The sequence below is a fragment of the Maniola hyperantus genome, chromosome 24 (assembly GCF_902806685.2).
Source record: "Maniola hyperantus chromosome 24, iAphHyp1.2, whole genome shotgun sequence".
Classification (NCBI taxonomy): domain Eukaryota; kingdom Metazoa; phylum Arthropoda; class Insecta; order Lepidoptera; family Nymphalidae; genus Maniola; species Maniola hyperantus.
The window spans coordinates 3,192,305-3,212,200 of record NC_048559.1 but is presented as its reverse complement, the minus strand read 5'-3'; the positions used below and the strand labels follow the sequence as shown (position 1 = coordinate 3,212,200).

Genomic DNA, 19,896 nt, shown 5'->3' with positions numbered 1-19,896 from the left:
AGGCGCAGCAAAAATATTGAAAAATAGATAATAAACCATAAAGCTAGTCTACACGGGACTATTGATTATTGATTATATTTTATTGATTAGGTTTTAAAAATAATAGGTAGTAGGCAAATATTTTTAAGCTAACAATATATGTAATCAGTAAAAGACAGCAATCTCTTCATTGAACGCAGCAATAAATTCATAAAGATGTCATTCGCTTCGTAGTCAACCAATTCGACCGCGAGTCTAATTATGGGCTATTGACCACGAAACAAAAGTGATATGAAGGCAATAATAATTTGATAGTTCGGACATTGAAACGAAACTGCCTTATGAGAGTTCATTGACTCAATGAAAATTGTCAATAGCAATATTAAAATGTGCTCGGCCAGCTAGCTTGCGGATCTGCGCAGGGGGTTCATTCATAAAACATGCGCAGAACACTGCATTGCTACAAAATCAACTTCACTCTGTAATCATTCGGGATAGGTATCGGCTATATTTTCATTAATATTTAAATTATTACACTGATGTCGCTGCATTAATTCGTGATAAACGCGTTTCTTGCAGTGATCAATAACTGTCAAAATGTTCAGATGATCTTTATGATTGAGATAAACTTTGGTTTTTAGTGTGTGGACGGATACATTATTCACCGGAATCCCGTAAGTGAATTAAGAGTTTTTTTTTTAACTTTTTACAATTACTTCTTTTGTTCAAGCGTGTTTTAATAGTTAGGTAAGAATTGTTGCATTTTATTGATTGAATAGTTAATTACTACGATTTTCGTGTCTCAATTTATCCATTTATTAAAACGAAGAACAGCTTTGAATCTCCATACTTAAGCCATACATGATCTCCATAATTAAACTTTTGATTTGATTTACAATGAAATTGATTTTCTTGTTCGCATATGACGTGTGAAAACCTAGAATAATGGGCTTCCAACATCAATGGTGTGAAACGAGCTTTATTTTTTTAATTGTCAAAATTATTAGTATTTTGTGTCTGTGGACACCAGCTGAACTTGAAAGCTTTTTGTTTTGATTGGGTTTTTCATCGGTTTTTAAGATGTCAAAAACTCAAAAAAACATGCAGTTCTGTAAAAATTTAAATTTTTTTGGTTAAATTATATTTTATAATTTAATTTTTACTAAACTTTCTATTATTAAAAGAGTTTACTCAGTTATCCACAAAGAACACAGTGACCCAGTTTATATAAATGTTTATTGAAAATTTTAAAGTTTTTAAATAGTTTATTTATTTTTGAATTACCTAAGTAAAATTATGTTAATTTTTGGTAATAAAGACTTTGTTAGACGACTTACAAACTACTAGGTTGATTTTCTTCTTCTATTTTAGTTTCCAAAGCCTAAATTATACTTAGAATAATAACACAATCAGTTTTAAGTGTTCACCATGACCAACATCAGCTATATCACATCATTATCATCATCATGATCAACCCATCGCCGGCTCACTACAGAGCACGGGTCTCCTCTCAGAGTGAGAAGGGTTTTGGCCATCGTCTACCACGCAGGCCATGTGCGGATCGGTAGACTTCACACACTTTTGAGAACATTATGTGGAACTCTCAGGCAAGCAGGTTTCCTCACGATGTTTTCCTTCACTGCTAAAGCGAGTGATATTAAATTTCTTAAAAACGCACATAACTCCGAAAAGTTAAAGATGCTTGCCCGGGATCGAACCTCCGACCTCCGACTAGAAGGCGGACGTCCTAACCACCAGGCTATCACAGCTCCTATCAGCAGCTATCTCACAATAATCACATTTTATATTAGGAGTTTATCTACTTTGCATCAAGAAATCTGGTGATTTTCTATGAGTACTATTTGATTGACTCTGGAGACCATTTAAAAACATTTCTTGGTGGGCATAGTACATGGTAGGACAGCTCACAGCATATTATTTTATTGTATTGCTAGCTGATTCCCTCCGACTACATGGATTAAGGTTTTGATAAAAATCCTGTAAGAACTCTGTGATTTACCAAGATAAAAAGTTGCCTATGTCCATATCCATGCAAATGGTTTCATTATTCTGTTATTGATTTATATCACGGTTTTGGGATTTTCCCTTCAAGTTGAGAGTGAATAGGCACCTTCTAGACAAGCGTGCTCCATCTTAGGCTGCATCATCACTTGCCACCAGGTCTGATTGCAGCCAAGCGCTAGTCTATAAATTTAAAAAAAAAACCTGTGCATAAGACATTGCTACCAGTCCCATAGGTCAACGGGAAGTATCCTGAATTGCCCTTGATAGATCTTGACAGACATGACAGACAGGTAGACAACAAAGTGATCTTATAAGGGTTCCTTTTTTCTCTGGAGATATGGAAACCTAAAAATATATATTTCTTCCAGATCATGGACAACGAACAGCCCCATCAGGAATTGGTGAAATGCGTTGTAGTTGGGGACACAGCGGTGGGCAAGACGCGGCTGATATGCGCGCGCGCGTGCAACAAGCACGTGTCTCTGTCGCAGCTGATGACCACGCACGTGCCCACAGTGTGGGCGATCGATCAGTATCGGATCTATAAAGATGTGAGTGATTGGTGAAGTAGAACTGATGACTACGCACGTCGAACGAGTCGCAGGGAGGCAACGCAAGATTGTGGCATATGGAAATCCCTACAAGAGACCTATGTCCAGCAGTAAATGCCTATGATGATAATAATGATATATCATGTTGATTTTAGCTGTGGTAGCCTAGTGGTTAGGACGTCCGCCTTCCAATCGGAGGTCGGGGGTTCGATCCCGGGCACGCACCTCTAACTTTTCGCAGTTTTGTGCGTTTTTGCTTTAACGGTGAAGGAAAACATCGTGAGGAAACCTGCATGCCTGAGAGTTCTCCATAATGTTCTCAAAGGTGTGTGAAGTCTGCCAATCCGCACTTGGCCAGCGTGGTAGACTATGGCCAAAGCCCTCACTCTGAGAGGAGACCTGTGCTCTGTAGTGAGCCGGTGATGGGTTGATCATGATGATGATGATGTTGATTTTATTATGATTTGTGACCTGATAAATTCCTTTGTTTTCCTTTGAAGGTATTAGAGCGATCTTGGGAAGTCGTGGATGGTGTAAACGTGTCCCTTCGACTTTGGGACACTTTTGGAGACCATGAAAAGGACAGGAGATTTGCTTATGGGAGGTAAGGACCTAATTTGCTTACAGATTCTAATTTGCAGCAAAGGGAAGTCAATTTCATATTAAGGTGGAAGACACTGTCTGCCCGTGAAATTCAAATTTAATTTGGTGTTTCGCAATTTGTAAACTAATACGACAAATCAGACTTATGGCATTCAAATTGAGCCCCTAGCAGTATCATCTTCACATATACAAAACTTTACTAAGTGTCCAGTTTAAGAAATTAGTCAAAATAATGAGTTTGACGTGAGCTACTCACAAATTAGTCATAGCTCATACACCAAGTTAATGACCGAAACATATTATTATTATACTTTTATGTGCTCTTGGAGTGAACGAAAATTCGAAAGCCGAAGGCGGGCCTAAGACCTAGAGATGACTAGACGTATTAGCGCAAATACTTTGTATAGATCACCTTTATCTTTAATTTTAGGTCTGATGTTGTGCTACTATGTTTCTCAATCACCAATCCAATATCACTGAGGAACTGTGGAGCAATGTGGTATCCAGAAATAAGGTGAGTATAGTAGCCGGCAAGACATTGTACATCAACCTTTAGAATGAGATTTCGGCTTTGTAGAGCGTTGTCTCTGTCACTCATACCTGTGTGACGTTTTGTCGGTCTCAACGACAGAGACAACGCTCTACGAAACGTTATTTACTTACTTAGGTACTTCCACGCAGGCTCTGCTTTAAATTCATAATAACTAGCAAATATACAGACCTATTTAATACACTAAACTAGCAAATATACAGACCTATTTAATACACTAAACAGAACATTGATATAAATGATAAAACAAACCCGAAACCAAACTATGAAATAAACTCTGAACTAAATTATTTAACACAAATATTTAACATAAAATAAGTTAAATTATCTACTATGAAATACTTACTAATTTTGAAACATTATCGAAACCACCACAGCGAAGAGAAGTATCCTATCCAAGATGCTAAAGATCTGGCGAAAGAGTTTGTTTGGCTATCCAAAGGGGCAATCCTTTGAACTCTTTGAACACGTCGTAATTGAAGTAAAGTTGTATTGTTGTATAGAAGCAGGCGTTACTTTGCAGAAGTCCATGATATACAATGAATCAAAAGCTTAATTTGCTATAATCCGCTGAAATAGGTCGAATCTGTATGGTGCAACATGCAGCATGCGAAATGCACCGCCCGCCCTCCCACTGCTAAACATGCAGGAAAAAGCAGCCACCAGGCAAGCAACACGCACCACCACCATACCGTGCGTCGAGTGTGTTTTGGGATTTGTGTGGTGCTGTTTAATTAAGCTTTTGTGTCATTGAAGTAAAGCTCTTTGAACATGTATAAATTGAAGTAAAGTGTATTTTCAGGCGCTTCTGCCCAAACACACCAATTTTACTCGTGGGATGTAAGAACGATCTGCGCTATATGTACAGAGATGAGACCTACTTGAACTATTGTAAAGATCGGAGTCCTTTTATCAGGTAAGATCTCGTTTTACGTGACGTCATAGTTATACATTATAGACCTTGCTAATAAGTGCTGTGAACGGGGGAATAGTTACACACCGATTTCTGTCATCAGTAATTTGACATTTGAAAGAAGTATCAAATTACCCATACTGCATCATCTACATCATATTATTCTCTATCTTCATATCTCAAGTGCTATCCTTTTCCACAGGGAGAGTTATGAAAGGGATAGCAATAAGACTTCAATATAGTTTAGTTTAGAGATTATCTACATCAGAATCAGCCACAATGTTAATTAGTAACGGGGTAAACAGTTTATCTTTTTGTAGTACCTACTACAAAAAGATAAACTGTTTACCCCGCGCCCCGTTACTAATTAACTGACTGATAAACTGACTGATTGTTCAACATTTAAAATGCTGGGTCTAAAAGATTTTCTGTATAACCTAGATCCCCTCACTAAGAAATAATTTACGGAAATTACAACGGGGTCTTTAATAAACCTAAAATTCAATTCGAACGAAGTCGCATGGAAAAGTTGGTTGATTAATACTTGTGCTGTTATAGGGCTCCACGAAAAAGCGACCTAGTAATGCCAGACCAGGGTCGTGCTTTGGCCCACGAATTCGGCATATACTACTACGAGACTTCGGTATTCACTTACTATGGTGTAAACGAAGTTTTTGAAAACGCTATCCGAGCGGCTTTGATAGCAAGGAGGCAGCAGAGGTTCTGGATGACGAACCTGAAGAGAGTACAGAGACCACTTTTACAGGTGAGTTACTCGTATGTATAAGAGGTCAGCCGCCGAATCCTACTTGGTTGGGCAGCGTTTAGGAAGCTTCGAGATGTCTTCTTGTCAAAAATTCCTCAGTGCTTGAAGACCAAAGTCTTCGAACAGTGCGTTTTGCCAGTGATGACATATGGAAAGAAAGAAAGATGGTCGCTAACTATGGGCCTCATAAGAAAGCTAAAGCTTGGAGCTTCACTACATGATCAAATCAGAAATGTGGAGATCCGTAGGAGAACTAGAGTAACCGACATAGACGTTGGCGTCCCAAGGTGCTAGAATGGCGACCTCGCACCGGAAGACGCAGTGTTGGAAGACCCCTCACTAGGTGGATGGACGAGTCGCAGGGAACCGCTGGATTCAGGCGGTGCAAGACCGTGGCGTGTGAAAGTCTCTACAAGAGACCTATGTCCAGCAGTGGACGTCTATCGGTTGTGATGATGATGATGATATATACGCACACGTGCACACGCAAACACGTATAGTACATACGTTAACGGTGAAGGTAAACATCGCGAGGAAACTTGCATATCTGTGCTTCATAATGTTCTCAAAGGTGTATGAAGCCTGCCAATCCGCATTTGGCTAGTGTTATATGACCAAATGCTTCTATTCTGAGTGAAAACCCGTGCTCAATAGTGAGCCGGTGCGGATTCAATGATGGTAATGATGATATTGAATGTACTTATAATTCTGTTTTAGGCTCCCTTCAGGCCTCCCAGGCCTTTAGAGCCCGAAGTGGTTATCGTGAACAGCGTATTTTTGGAAAATATGACGACCTTATTACGACAGCAGGTAAGTCCATAACAGGTAGGTAACAAATTTATTCTAACTCCCGTAAAAATAAAGTTTAAAAATAGAGTCTTTCTTGTTGACAGTTCAGTAATAATAAATGTCAAGAAAAAGAATCAGTCTTTTGACTTCTTCAATACTTCAATTTTTATTGGGCGTGCCGCAGGGCGCTCCACTGTGTCCATTTCACTTTAATATTTATATTGATAGTACATTAGTTATTCAGCTTATAATTTGACCATTACAATATTCTTTGAGCGATTCTAGATATATAAAATCGATTTCTATAGTTTTTGTACTTACATATTTACTTAAGAGTAGACACTAAATCCTTAAGAATTTTTCAGATCATTTAGTTTTCAAAATATGGTACCGTACATTTGTTGGAAGTTACTGTATTTTTTTGTTGAAAAATGTGTTTTTTCTTCAGTATTTCTCGGATATGGTTATAATCTGTGGCGCGAAGGGGTTCCCGGTGCATCGCTTCGTGATGGCGGCAGCGTGCGAGGCGTTTCACCGCCTGCTCACTACTGACTGTGTGAGCTTGTCCGCGGAACTTGCTAGAAGTTCCAGTGAGAGCAGTATGGTAAGTGTTCCCGCTAAACAATTACTTCTATTGATTAGCAATGGGTCATCAGGCCTTGAAATATGCTTGTAGCTATTTTTTTGTCTACCAACACACACACACGTCACACCAGTATCTATGTAGTCTATGTGGGTATGCGTATGCGTACCAAAATTTCTTTACTTTTTCAAATACGAATGTATGAGCTTGCATATCTGTAGTATTATATCTTTGCCACAGTATAAAAGTATCATAACGATTTGACAACTCGCGGACGTTAAAGTTTAAACTCAGTATTCAAAACTTAAAACGGCAGGCCGATTGCCGTAAACTGACATGTGACATCGCAATAGAAATATCCTTAAGAATCGTGATCGTTACAGTTGATAAATTTGCTATCGCGGACGACTAATGCACTATATCGCATTTGGTCATTATCGACATTTTGATGACGTATTGGTAGCACGGACCTATTTATAACCCGACTAAATCGAATATCTATGGTAATCACTTGGTAATCTAGCAATTTACATGGACATAACAGTCTCCTAAATTTGGCTACGTTACTTATTACAAATAAGTAGTTAGTCTGTGGTAACTATTTAGAACCCCAGACCACAAAGTACAATTTTTTGTTGTTTTTCCTTAGTTTACGCGTTTGTTTTTTGTGATTAATTCTGCAACTTTGCTTGCTCCTCGGACTCCGGAGACTTAGTTTTTCTCACTGAACTTATACGCAAATGCCTGGGCACTGATTTGCTTAAGTATTGGGACCCTTATTGACGGACTGTGGCTGCTTGGAAGTTAGAACTCGTAAGTTAACAAACGTTATCATTCAATACAAGTAAAGGCTCTCATGCGGGTTTCCTCACGATCTTCCTTTTCCTTCACAGCTAAGCAAGTGATATTTAGTTGTTACAATGGTATTAAACTCCGAAAAGTTAGAGGAGTTTTAACAGCGTTTCATAAAGTACCTATTATACAAATTGAGTCCATTGCTACTGGTGGTTATGACTTCATAGTAAGTACCTCCACACTACAAGTGCTTTCTCGAGTATGTTTCCTTATGTATCTAGAGCTGCCTAAAACGTTGCTCTTCATATGAAAGTTTGGATGTTTCTTACTCCTTCGCACCACAAATATTTAAAGAAACAATTTGGATTAGCTAAATTAGTAACAAAGATACCATATACACTGATTCTAAAGTCTTCGCAGACAACGTCATACCTAAACAGAAGCTGGTAGTGCCTAGTGGTATAGATTAAGCAACACAGTCAGTGGTCACTTACTCAGTTATCATAATTTTTTTTCAGGCAATGGTGATACAGTGCTGCATTCATTTCTTCATCCTGACAAAGATATGGATTGGGATAGGTTGTGAACTCAAGCTCTTGGACCCCGTGCAGAGACAAATAAAATAATGAATGGTGCCAGATTAGATTTATAAGAAGCAGATGGTGATATAATTAAAATGTCTGAATCTAATCTACTTTAACAAAAGAATACATAAAAAATCATCAAACTGTTGTTTTATTATAAGAAGCAGATGGTGATATAATTAAAATGTCTGAATCTAATCTACTTTAATAAAATAATACATAAAAAATCATCAAACTGTTGTTTTATTTGCCTAAATAATTTAAATTCCAAAGTAATTTCCAAAGCTAAATCAATTAAATCAGAAAATGATTTGACTTTTGGACATTACTTTGGGGAATAATTTTAGAAGTTCCCCGAAGAGCCTAGTGGTTAGGATGTCCACCTCTGAATAATTGAAGGTTGGGGGTTCAATTCTAGGTACGCATCTCTAAGAGTTATGTGCGTTTTAAACAATTAATTATACTTAACTTGATTTAGCGGTGAAGGAAACATCATGAGGAAATCTGCATGCCTGAGAGTTCTCCATATTGTTCTCAAAGGAGTCAAAGGTATACTATTATGTTCAGCTTGTCGCTGGCTCACTATAGAGTACGGTTCTCTTGAGTGTGAGAAGAGTTTTGGCCATAGTCTACCATGCTGGCCAAATGCGGATTGGTAGACTTCACTTCACACACCTTTGATAACATTTTGGAGAACTCTCAGGCATGCAGGTTTCCACACAATGTTTTCCATCACCGTTAAAGCAATGATATTTAATTATTTAGTTAAAATGCACATAACTGTTCTCAAAGAAGTTATATGCGTGTAAAAAGTACTCTGTGATTCTCGTTTCTCAGTGTTAGTATACCTCTATATTTAATGTACTCTGTGCATCAAACCTACTAATGAAAGAGTCATCACATATTCTTTTAAAAGTACTTATGAGACTTACATTAATCTAAAAATACTTTTATACTATTATACTAGCTTCTAAAATTAATAATTGGTTTCTTATCTAGCAGAAGAATTACTATAGCCTTTTTTAATCTCTTTCATAACTTTATTTTAATTAATATGAGTAGTAAAACGATTTGCGGATAGCTTATGTCACTGATAAAAACACCTCTCGAGTTGTTTCAATGAAAACCTCATTTGACGTAACATTTGTCGAGGTTCTTATATGACATCAAACTTCAAAACGCGTCCGCAATAGCATTTTTCATACAATAAATTTTATCGATAGTGTAAATGAACTGTCAAAACATTTTTTTGTCCACATCTATCCTTTGTGGACTGTCTCACCGAACCGTGATAGGAAAACCATATTTTGACATTGATGCTGTCATTAAATGATAGATGCAGTCGATTCGCAATCGGCCTGCGGGGGCATGATTACAATAAAATGACAGCTACAGTGTGACGATCGCAATACCCTCTGATTTGCCGACACTCGCTCACTATTGGCTACAATGAATTGTTGCAATAAGAATACCATAAATTCAGCCAATCACAACAGTTGCGATTGTATAATAATGATTCATGCTAGTTTTCCGGAATCTGCCTACCGATTGTAGTAGTCTTTTTAGAGAATTATAATAAAATCCTTTAAATAATTTCGTAATTATGTCTGTATTACTTCAGGTAAGCAGTATGGGAGAAGCAACGGCAGGTGAATTTAACGAAGACACAGAGTATTTAATTCGCCAAGATCAAGCTAAGCAAATGAGGTAAGAAAAATGTGAATTATATTTATAAAAAAGACATTAATAAAACAGATACAACAAACAATACTATATGATCGAATCTAACAAGGTGGAAGAGGTCCCCGAAGTAAGTAGGACCTCCTATGAGTTTTGAGACGCCAGGATTTTATCTAAGTTATACAAGTAAGTATATGAATATCTTTAAGTAATGACGTTAATGATTTTTCCTCTAAAAAGTATTTTTAGAGTTTAAAATCACCAGAAACTTGGGACTTTCAAAAAAATTAGGTTTCTAAAAAAGTATGTGGGTACATAGGACCAAGTTTTTAGTTACCTAGTTTTTAATTTGTTCCTACGTAGCATACATTTTGTAATTCCGATGTTTTTGGTGATGACACTAAAAGTGTTATTTAAGCGTTTTATTATTACTAGCTTATGCTCGCGACTTCGTCCGCGTGGACTACACAAATTTCAAACCCCTATTTCACCCCCTTAGGGGTTAAATTTAAAAAAAAAAATTCTTAGCGGATGCTTACGTCATAATAGCTATCTGCATGCCAAATTTCAGCCTGATCCGTCCAGTAGTTTGAGCTGTGCGTTCATAGATCAGTCAGTCAGTCAGACAGTCACCTTTTCCTTTTATATATTTAGATTAACTTATCTTGTACAAAATTGTAATATCTTTATTTATCTTTTATTTATCTATCTATCTATCTATCTTTATAGGGTTTGGGATCAAATCAAACGCCGATCGTCCTGTCAGATTCTACCGCTAAGCGACAGTTGTAAGAAGCCGCCAGACTTGTACAGAGAAGTGAACCATCCTGCCATTATATCAATTAGAGTCGTTAAGGTAGGTTTGATTGCGCCTAGGTTTAGCCTAGAGCAGTTAAAAACTACGGCTGAAAAACAAAATAATGCTAGCTAGTTCAGCTTAATAGAGTTACTATGAAAATTAAAGATCCTATAAATATCCTATAAGTCATAATAATATCCTATAATACATACAAGGAATTTTTAGTCAAGGACAAGGACTTTGATCTGTTTTGTGATAAATTGCCCAAATTTAAATTCAAGCTAATTAAATCACTTGATTCCTCAGTAAGATAATTATTATGTCAGGCCCTAGTTGTTAGCATATTGTATATATTACATAATTTAACTTAGTATTGATTTAATTATAATATTCATTTTGTATTTTATAGCTTAGATATATTTTTCATGTTTAGGTTAGGTTATTTTAATGTACGACTTGTTTAAAAGTTTATTCGAATAAAAAAGATTTTTATTTTTATTTTTTAGTGCATTCTGTGGGCTGTTTTTTGGACAAAAAAAAAAGTCTAAATTGCAAAAAAATAAGTTTAAATAAATTTGTTTTGAACAATATAAATCTAGATCGATAATACTCATAATTAGATAAGAATTAAGTGAAAAACAATGCAACAAATCTGAAAAATTTAAAGACCCAAATTTTATGGTTGTATTTATTATAGTAGATTAAGATCTTGTTAATGATAGGATTGAAAATATTTACTAAATTACAACGAATCCCTAGATTTTTTTTCACGCAAATACAAAAATGCCTCTTTTAGTGCGAAAAAATTCAACATGCGACATCGCAAACGCAGACAATCGTTACAATGAGCAAACTCATATCACAGACTGTGATGCAAGAAATCATCAACTTCGTCTACACCGGCATTATGGATAACACGGCATTCAAACAACAGGTGAGTTGGAAATTGGTCTTTAACTTCTTTTAATACGACGTATTTTGGTTTGGCTTCTTGTTGGATTTGGGGAGCACTGCGATATTGTGGTTTTGTTTTCTTCTAGATTCGGTGTTTTGCGCCTGTTAACTGTTGTTTTACTATATTCTATGGTTCAGTTGACTGATGTTGTCTTTTCTTTTCTATCCTAATTCAAATCCCTTTTTCAAAGGTCATCTGCAAGAGTTTGCTAGTAGCTATAAGGCCTTTGTACGCCTTCGTTTAATAATTTCTCTTTGCTTGTGTTCGTAAGCCTACAGATTTTACAGATAACTTGGTTGATAACGCAGTAATATCAAAAATAGAATGAATAATTAGATTCTTATGTTGAAAATTCTCAGAAGTTATTTTAGCATAAAATGAATGAGGTAAACAACGCCGGTGAAAAAGGACCTCCCTGTATGAAGTTTTACGAGTAGAACTATCTGAATTCTATTATAAATAATGTCTGTCCCGGCTGTACTCACGTGTTTAGTCGACGTTAGCCTGACTAGTTTTGAACCCATCCGGGGTCCTTTTTCAAGGGAGTCAGTTCGCGCACGCGCCGCGGTTTTGACTTCTGAATTCTTTTCTAAGTACAGTTACTCTGACTGAACTTCCTTGATTGTGTATGGATAATGGATACTATATTATCTTCTTGTTTTGTTTGTATGTTGTGTATAATATTGCAGTGAACTCCAGAACCTTCGCTTCGTTTTTATTATTAATACTTTAATAAACTTCGTCAATCTTTTCCGCCGCTTTTATAAACGCTTCTCGTACTTAGTCTCTATTTACTATTGCTGTTTTATGTTACAATTTGTATTCTATGCAAAATAATTATTATAATACTAAATAAAAATATAATAATAAATTAATAATGGTCTTCTTCAGTCCGCTGCTATCGGAATACTACTGGTAACGATTATCATAATAAATAACTCATAAATCATGATTATTAATTTTGTCATTATTATTCTTATTTATTATTAATAATGAACTTTTAATATTGTATTTAGATTAGTTTACATTTTTGTCTTTTACGTCTCTATGGGCTATTTTTTCACTAAATGCTTACTTTTCTTCATGGCACTTTTTAAGTCCGGAACAATATGTATTGTATTTTTTATTTAATTCGTTGCACGCGCATTAGTATTTGTCAAGTCATGGTACGTCACTACTTTTACCAATTTCTTTATCATAAAACTGTTTAAGGTTTTGAAGTTGAGAGTTTATTCCTATACTTTTTATCGGTAGGTAGGTATATAGAATTTAGAGTAAAATATGAAAAGCTCTTTTTGCACTTAGACTGTTCTAAATTCTGATGTCTGAATTACGAACTTTGGATGTAATTTTGAAAGAAATAAAGAAAAGGTGTTTATTTGGAACCACATATAATATTATGGAGACAGATATTTTAGCATAGTTTTGTAGGTCGTTTTGTTTGAAAATTAGTTCAAGTTTGTATTCAGTGATCGAAATCACGAACTTTGGACTCAATTCTACCACAGTTTCGTCCTTACCTCAATAGTACGAGTATTGTAATAGGACGCGACAGGTCGAGATTGCAATCGGAGAGGGCGGGCACCGAGCTAACGCGGGGGGTGTGCGGGTGTGCGAGCGTGGCGAAAATCAAACTAACGTTGCCGTCAAGTGTCCCCTTTGTTCTTGTTTGAATATTCTAAGCCTTTGTTCTCCAACAGCGCCCCCCCCCCCCCCCCCCCCCCCCCCCCTGTCAATGTCATTCAAGTGCCAAGAGAACCTTGACGCACTGTATCTAGCTTAGTTATAGATCCAGAACAACAAATTATAGTATATTAGACGTAATACGGTTGTGTGGAAAAGCGCGTAAGAACATTAACCCCAGTAGAAAGATACCATTATAAACTTTTTAGCTCCCAAATATTTACAAAACAAAATGTGTTAACAGGAAATCCGTCAAGCGGCCGAACTACTTGGTTTCCACGAACTGACAAAGCTCAGTCAGTTCATATTGGATCAGCATCTGCTGTTCGACAAGAATTTCATGCATCAGTTCCATACGGTGAGAATTTGACATTTGGTAGTAAAAAAATAAGTAAAAAATAGATCTTTTAATCTATGGCATTAACTATTTTGTACTTTAACACGCCTGTATAAAAGATAGTCTTAAATAGTAGTTCTGTTTGGCGGCCAGTTCAAATAAAGAAGGAAAGCGAAAGAGGTGAATTCCACCCAAGTTTTACTTCAAATATAATATTTTTTCCAGCCCCTACCGCAAAGGATGCGTGATATATGCGTGGAGCAGAACCTGTTCGCAGACGTGACGTTCGACCTGGACGATGGGATACACTTGGCGCACAGAGCCATGCTCATGGCGCGGTGTGACCCCATGAAGGCGATGTTTCAAGGACATTTTAGGGAGAGCACTTCCCGTGTGGTAAGATTTTGTTTCTAGCCACTGCCGCAAAGGATGCGTGGAGCATGGAACGGAACCTGTTCGCAGGCGTGACGTTCGACTTAGACGACGGGATACACTTGGCGCAGGCTACTTTTTCCGGGCTAAAAAGTAGCCTATGTCCTTCCCCGGGATGGAAGCTATCTCTATACCAAATTTCGTCAAAATCAGTTGAACGGATGAGCCGTGAAAGGCTAGCAGACAGACAGAGAGACAGACATACTTTAGCATTTATAATATTAGTATGGATTAAAATAATAAATAATAATTCAGGACTTTTGCTTCCAGATTGCCTTTCCCGGCGTGAAAATGTACGCTTTCCACATCCTCCTGTGCTATATTTACTCGGACAAAGTGCCGACCGTGGAACCGACTCGGTGCTTGGAACTGCTAGAGCTGGCAAATAGGCTGTGCATGAACAGACTTGTCAACCTAGTCGAAGCCAGGGTTATAGACACGCTGCAGCATCAGGACAGGTAAATACAAAAAAAATTGGCAATCAGTGGGTTCTGGCGACAGAAGTATGAAGAATAAAACTATGAAGTGACAGTCAAAAATTATAGTAAAAATTAGCGCCTCAAGAAGTTTCACTTCAATAATAATAAGGGCCTTTATATAACAGATAAATTTGACATTTTGACAGATTTCCAATTACAGAAAATTTAACCTCAAGAGTATGTATATTGTATATACAAGGTTTTGCATGAAAACAAAATCACAAAATGTTGGCGGGGGACAGGGGAGAATGCTTTGTCGTGATTGGTGGACTCAAAAGTCAATCAAGATAATGTGCGGAATGAGGGTAGCGAACGGGCGTGGGCTAGCTTTTATGCTTAGCAACTGCCTAAGCTAGGCGATCGGGGGTCCGGCTATTAGGCGTCTATAAGTGGGGGTCTGTTTCCAATACAAAAACTGTCATAAAGTCAAATTTATTCGTTAGATAACGTTTATCTGGAGGTTGTGAAACAGGCCCTTAATTAAACAGATCTAATGTCTTGTTTGCAGAGTTGGCGAGGATGATCAGGTCGTCGAAATAGCACTGTCTTTGCTGGAATCTGTTAAGGTAATTTTTGAAGCGAAGCTTCTTATCGCTTCTGTTGGCCCATTCGTTCATGCTGACCCGTATTAGGCAGTGGTCCGACCGCCGGCGAGAAAACGACTAGCTATCGGCGATTTTCTCTTTCAAGAAACGCACAATAAATGTACATTCCGTGTGAACGAAAGAGATGCATATATCAAAAGTTGCTCTCTGACTGTTCACACTGCCGGCGACTATTCGCTTTACTAGTTTTGTCGCTGAGCGACGAGCTTTCAAAAATAAACTCGCTCAGCGATATTCGTTCAGCGATGCTCGCTCGCTCGTAAGTTGTAACGCGCGCGCAGGTTTGCACAGGACTGAGCGACCGCGGGCGAATGGCGCGAGCAATCGCTCGTCGCACTTGCACACTCGCTTATAGCCCGGCAACAAAACTATCGAAACTACACACTCGCTTCCCGCTGATCGCCAACTCGTTTAAGTTTCTAGTTCTACTCTTTTCTCGTTCATCGTCGGAGGTCGGACTATTGCCTAAGGTTTGGAATTTTTTTTCAGTTGCACAACGCACATAACCTGTCGGAATGGTGCACGTGGCGTCTGTGTGGCGCTTACGACCGCGTGTGTCGCGCCAAGCACCTCAGCCCGGCCTCCAGGGAGTACCTGGCTGACAATCGCTGGCCACCAGTGTGGCAAGTTACAATTTTTTTAAATTAAATTAGTTTTTTTAACACAAATTATAGCGTGGAATTTTATACAATCTTACATGAAAAGGTGACTAACTGATCTATCAACGTACAGCTCAAACTATTGGACGGATCGGCCTGAAATTTGGCATGCAGTTAGCTATCCATAGACGTAGGAATCCGCTAAAAAAGGATTTTTGAATATTCAACTCCTGAGGAGGCGAAATAGGGGTTTGAAATTTGTGTAGTCCACGCGGACGAAGTCGCGAGCACAAGCTAGTTGATTTATAAAAGAAAATTTTAGAATCAAACAATGGCTGATTTACAATCGTAAAAACGATAGCTTTGCGGCCGGCCGTGCGTGCAGGCTAGTTTATGCCGTATTACTACGTGCGAGATAGATTAATAAATCAGCAGAATTCTATGCTATTGGGTTCAGACTTCAGTCTCAAATTAATGCATTAAAAGTTAGGGAAAACTATTAAAAACACCAATCATTTTCAAAGTGAATTTACAAACAAAAATCAAGGCATGAAAATCACGTCCGCCATGTACGAAGTTTCCCGCCCTTTTCCCTTTTCTCTGCATCTTTTATAATGATATAAAACTCTCTGAGTCTCTGGTTAAACATAATGATAATTGCCATTTTTGCATTATTCGTAGGTACGTGAAAGAGTTTGACTACTACCAGAAGTGTGTCACGGAGCAGTCGAAGGAGACGAAGGAAATCCGACCCACGACGTCGCTCCAAGCCAACCAACAGACTGGCTGTCTATGTTTTACTAGTAAGTAAACGACACCGCACTGGGGTGTCCGCAATCACGGGACGACACCGCACTGGGGTGTCCGCAATCACTAAACAACACCGCACTGGGGTGTCCGCAATCACTGAACGACACCGCATTGGGGTGTCCGCAATCACTGAACGACACCGCACTGGACTGTCGTCCAGTGATTGCGGATGAAAGTGGATTGGGTGTCTGTTTTACTAGTAAGCTCATAGAGTTCATGTCTAATTGTCAACGACACCGCATTGGGGTGTCCGCAATCACTGGATGACACCGCACTGGGGTGTCATCTAGTGATTGCGGATGAAAGCGGATTGGTTGTCTATGTTTTACAAGTAAGTTCGTAAAGTTCATGTCTTGTTAATGACACCACTTGCCAAGACCGCACTGGGGTCTCCGCAATCACCGGAAGATACCGCACTGGGGTGTCCGCAATCACGGGATGTAACAGAACTGGAGTGTCCGGAATCACGGGACGACACCGCACTGGGGTGTCCGCGATCACTTCGTCCGCATGGACTGCATAAAATTTCAAACCCCTAGTTGACCCCCTCAAGGGTTGAATTTTCGAATATCAATTTTCACGCAAAATTTCAGCCCGATCCATCCAGTAGTTTGAGCTGTGCATTGATAGATCAGTCAGTCAGTCAGCTTTTCTTTTTACATATATATATGCGAAGCTCCTATAACTGTTAGCTTACCGTACCGTACCGCTTGGCAGGTAAAGGTCGTCGGGAAAGCGGCACGGTGGCGGACGCGACGACCGCGCTGTGCCGCACCGAGCCGCAGCAGCCGCCGCTCTGACATCTGCCTTACTGGAGGTATGTTCACCCATACACCATACACCGCACTGAGGCGACGCCCTCCATGTTGTGTTTATGTACAACACTGCAAGTTAATTACATACAGCGCCATCTATGATGTGATTTAGTAAGCTAATTTACGTGTTCGTGATCACATATAAATATTTTGTGATGCAACCACTTTTTATCAAACGTCAAAACGCTTGCTCAGTACGGGAACTTGTATGAAATACACAGATGTGACGTCATAAACGTTTGATGTACTTTTTAGTTAAATCGATAATTTAAATGGTTAACAAACTTAAAACTGACAGCCGACGTGGATTTTACTTATTACGGATGGCCCTCTGTGGCCTGTATTTAATAGTTTACTTGTGCACACATATAAGACATTGCCACTACCTGCCAAACATGAGTCTAGTCTCTAGGTCAACGGGAGTTACCCTATAGGGTTTGAGTCCCTTTTCTTGATAGACAGACAGAAGACAACGACGTGATCTTAGAAGGGTCCCATCGTTCCTTTTGAGGTATGGAACCGTAAAATGATGTAAGATAAGTGTGTACGGGAGCGGTTTGCAAGCTCGACCGTACCAAAGGGAGAGCGGTTGGTTGTGCTCGGTAGCGCCAGCTGGGCCGAACGGTTGTGTCTTGAAACTTCTATATATACTTCTTATTTTGCTTTGTGGCTTTCAGGTAGTGCCTTTTTTTGTGGTAGTGCCACACCGAACTTCTATAATAGTCCAGATTGCAGAAAACTCCGTTAGTGCGAGTTCTGTCGGCGGTACATTTGTTCGAGACTACGTCATGAAATGTTATCGATTGAATAGCGCCATCTAGTTGCAATTGTGGCAACCGCCATAACTGAACTGTGTTTGTTTCAGATCGCTCCGGTTCGCGGTTCTCCTGCCAGTGTCGATGTGCTTCATGAGCACGATCCTGACCATCCTGGTCCTGTTCCACATCTACACGTAAGCTGTACATAGCATAGCGTTTACTGCACAAAGGCGGATACTGAGGTAGTGGGGTTTACAGCTGCACTCAGAGTCGCTAATCGTTACTTAAGATTGAGTTAAAACGAGACAGATTTATGTGAGAGATATAGCTCTGTCTCGTTTTAACTAAACTTAAGTAACGATTAAGCGTCTCTGAGTACGGCAGTTAGAGATTTAAGCTCGGGCTGCGCAATCCGGTACCATCATCATCATTATCAACTGATAGACATCCACTGCTGGACATAGGTCTCTTGTAGGGACTTTTTTATTTTATTCAGATACAAGTTAGCCCTTGAGTGCAATCTCACCTGGTGGTAAGTGGTGGTAAGTGATGATGCAATCTAAGATGAATGCGGGCTAACCTGGAACCTTTTTATTAAACCCATACCCCATTCGATGGAGAGAGCTATGCTTGGAGTTTCTCTACGTGCTTTGCTGCTTTCACGTCCTCACCTGAAAGATAAGTGTTTCACTTTTTGTTTTCTGATCAGCCTGGCTGTCCAGCGCGGAAATGCAGCCAGTATTCTTGGCACCATTCCACGCGGTCATGATTTATATAGTAATTAGATAAGGCTAGCTTTAAGTTTTATTGTATTTAAAAAAAAAAAAAAAAAAGTGTTTCATATATATAGTGACATAATATGTCGCTAACTATGGGCCTCATAAGAAAGCTCAGAGTCACTCAGCGGGCGATGGAGAGACCTATGCTCGGAGTTTCTCTACGTGATCAAATCAGGAATGAGGAGACCCGTAGGAGAACTAGAGTAACCGACATAGCTCAACGGGTTGCGAAGCTGAAGTGACAATGGGCAGGGCACATAGTTCGTACAACCGATAGACGTTGGAGACCCAAGGTGCTAGAATGGCGACCTCGCACTGGAAGACGCAGCGTTGGAACTTGGAAGACCCCCCACTAGGTGGACGGACGACATCATACGAGTCGCAGGGAGCCGCTGGATTCAGGCGGCGCAAGACCGTGGCGTGCGGAAGTCCCAACAAGAGACCTATGTCCAGTAGTGGACGTCTATCGGTTGATGATGATGATACTTTGGTTTTTACACGGCATCGTACCGGAAACAACCAGTCGTGGTCCACGCTTCTAAATTGGGTATTTGACTCCAATCTTTTTATTATTTTATAATAAAGTAGAATAAAAATAATGACGTACACTGAAAAAACTAATTAAATCGATCAAATAACAAAAAAGTTATAAGCATTTAAATATTTCTGATTAGACAGAGATAGCGATACAGCAGTTTGACGTCACACCTACTAATGCCATAGTAGCTTCGTGCGGTTTCATACAAATTTTCGTTTTTCGAGAAAGGGATAGAAGACCCTCGCACTCCAAAATTAAAATGCCTGTAACTTCTAACAATCTTTGTTGGATTTTAATATTTTTTTCAGTGTACGTCATTATTTTTATCCTAGTTTATAATAAAGTAATATTATTTATCAAATTTAAAAGTAGGCAAATACCCAATTGGCGACGTCTTCAGACCGTCGCCAATTGAGTTAACTTATAAACACACACATTCAATTGTTTGTGCGATACTAAAATAATTTTCAGCATCGTTTTGAAAACAAG

At 38.8% G+C, this 19,896-nt stretch overlaps 1 protein-coding gene across 4 annotated transcripts; it reads left to right on the top strand.

Moving 5' to 3' along the window:
* Window positions 1-233: 233 nt before the first annotated feature.
* Window positions 234-18,732, top strand: RhoBTB (Rho-related BTB domain containing). 4 transcript variants are annotated; one of them, XM_069506874.1, is made up of 20 exons: window positions 234-653; window positions 2,373-2,555; window positions 3,056-3,159; window positions 3,589-3,672; window positions 4,511-4,624; window positions 5,180-5,387; window positions 6,105-6,197; window positions 6,625-6,780; window positions 9,760-9,845; window positions 10,548-10,674; window positions 11,414-11,551; window positions 12,464-12,487; window positions 13,500-13,613; window positions 13,818-13,988; window positions 14,295-14,482; window positions 15,012-15,069; window positions 15,598-15,731; window positions 16,389-16,510; window positions 17,235-17,334; window positions 18,198-18,732. In XM_069506874.1, the coding sequence occupies exons 2-19, from the start codon at window positions 2,376-2,378 to the stop codon at window positions 17,315-17,317; spliced, it is 2,184 nt and encodes a 727-aa protein (XP_069362975.1). In that variant the 5' UTR covers window positions 234-653; window positions 2,373-2,375; the 3' UTR covers window positions 17,318-17,334; window positions 18,198-18,732. The 4 variants fall into 4 exon arrangements, with proteins under 4 accessions (XP_069362975.1, XP_069362977.1, XP_034837280.1 ...); XM_069506875.1 differs by lacking the exon at window positions 234-653 and adding an exon at window positions 1,197-1,326; XM_069506876.1 differs by lacking the exon at window positions 12,464-12,487.
* The last annotated feature ends 1,164 nt before the right edge of the window (window positions 18,733-19,896 follow it).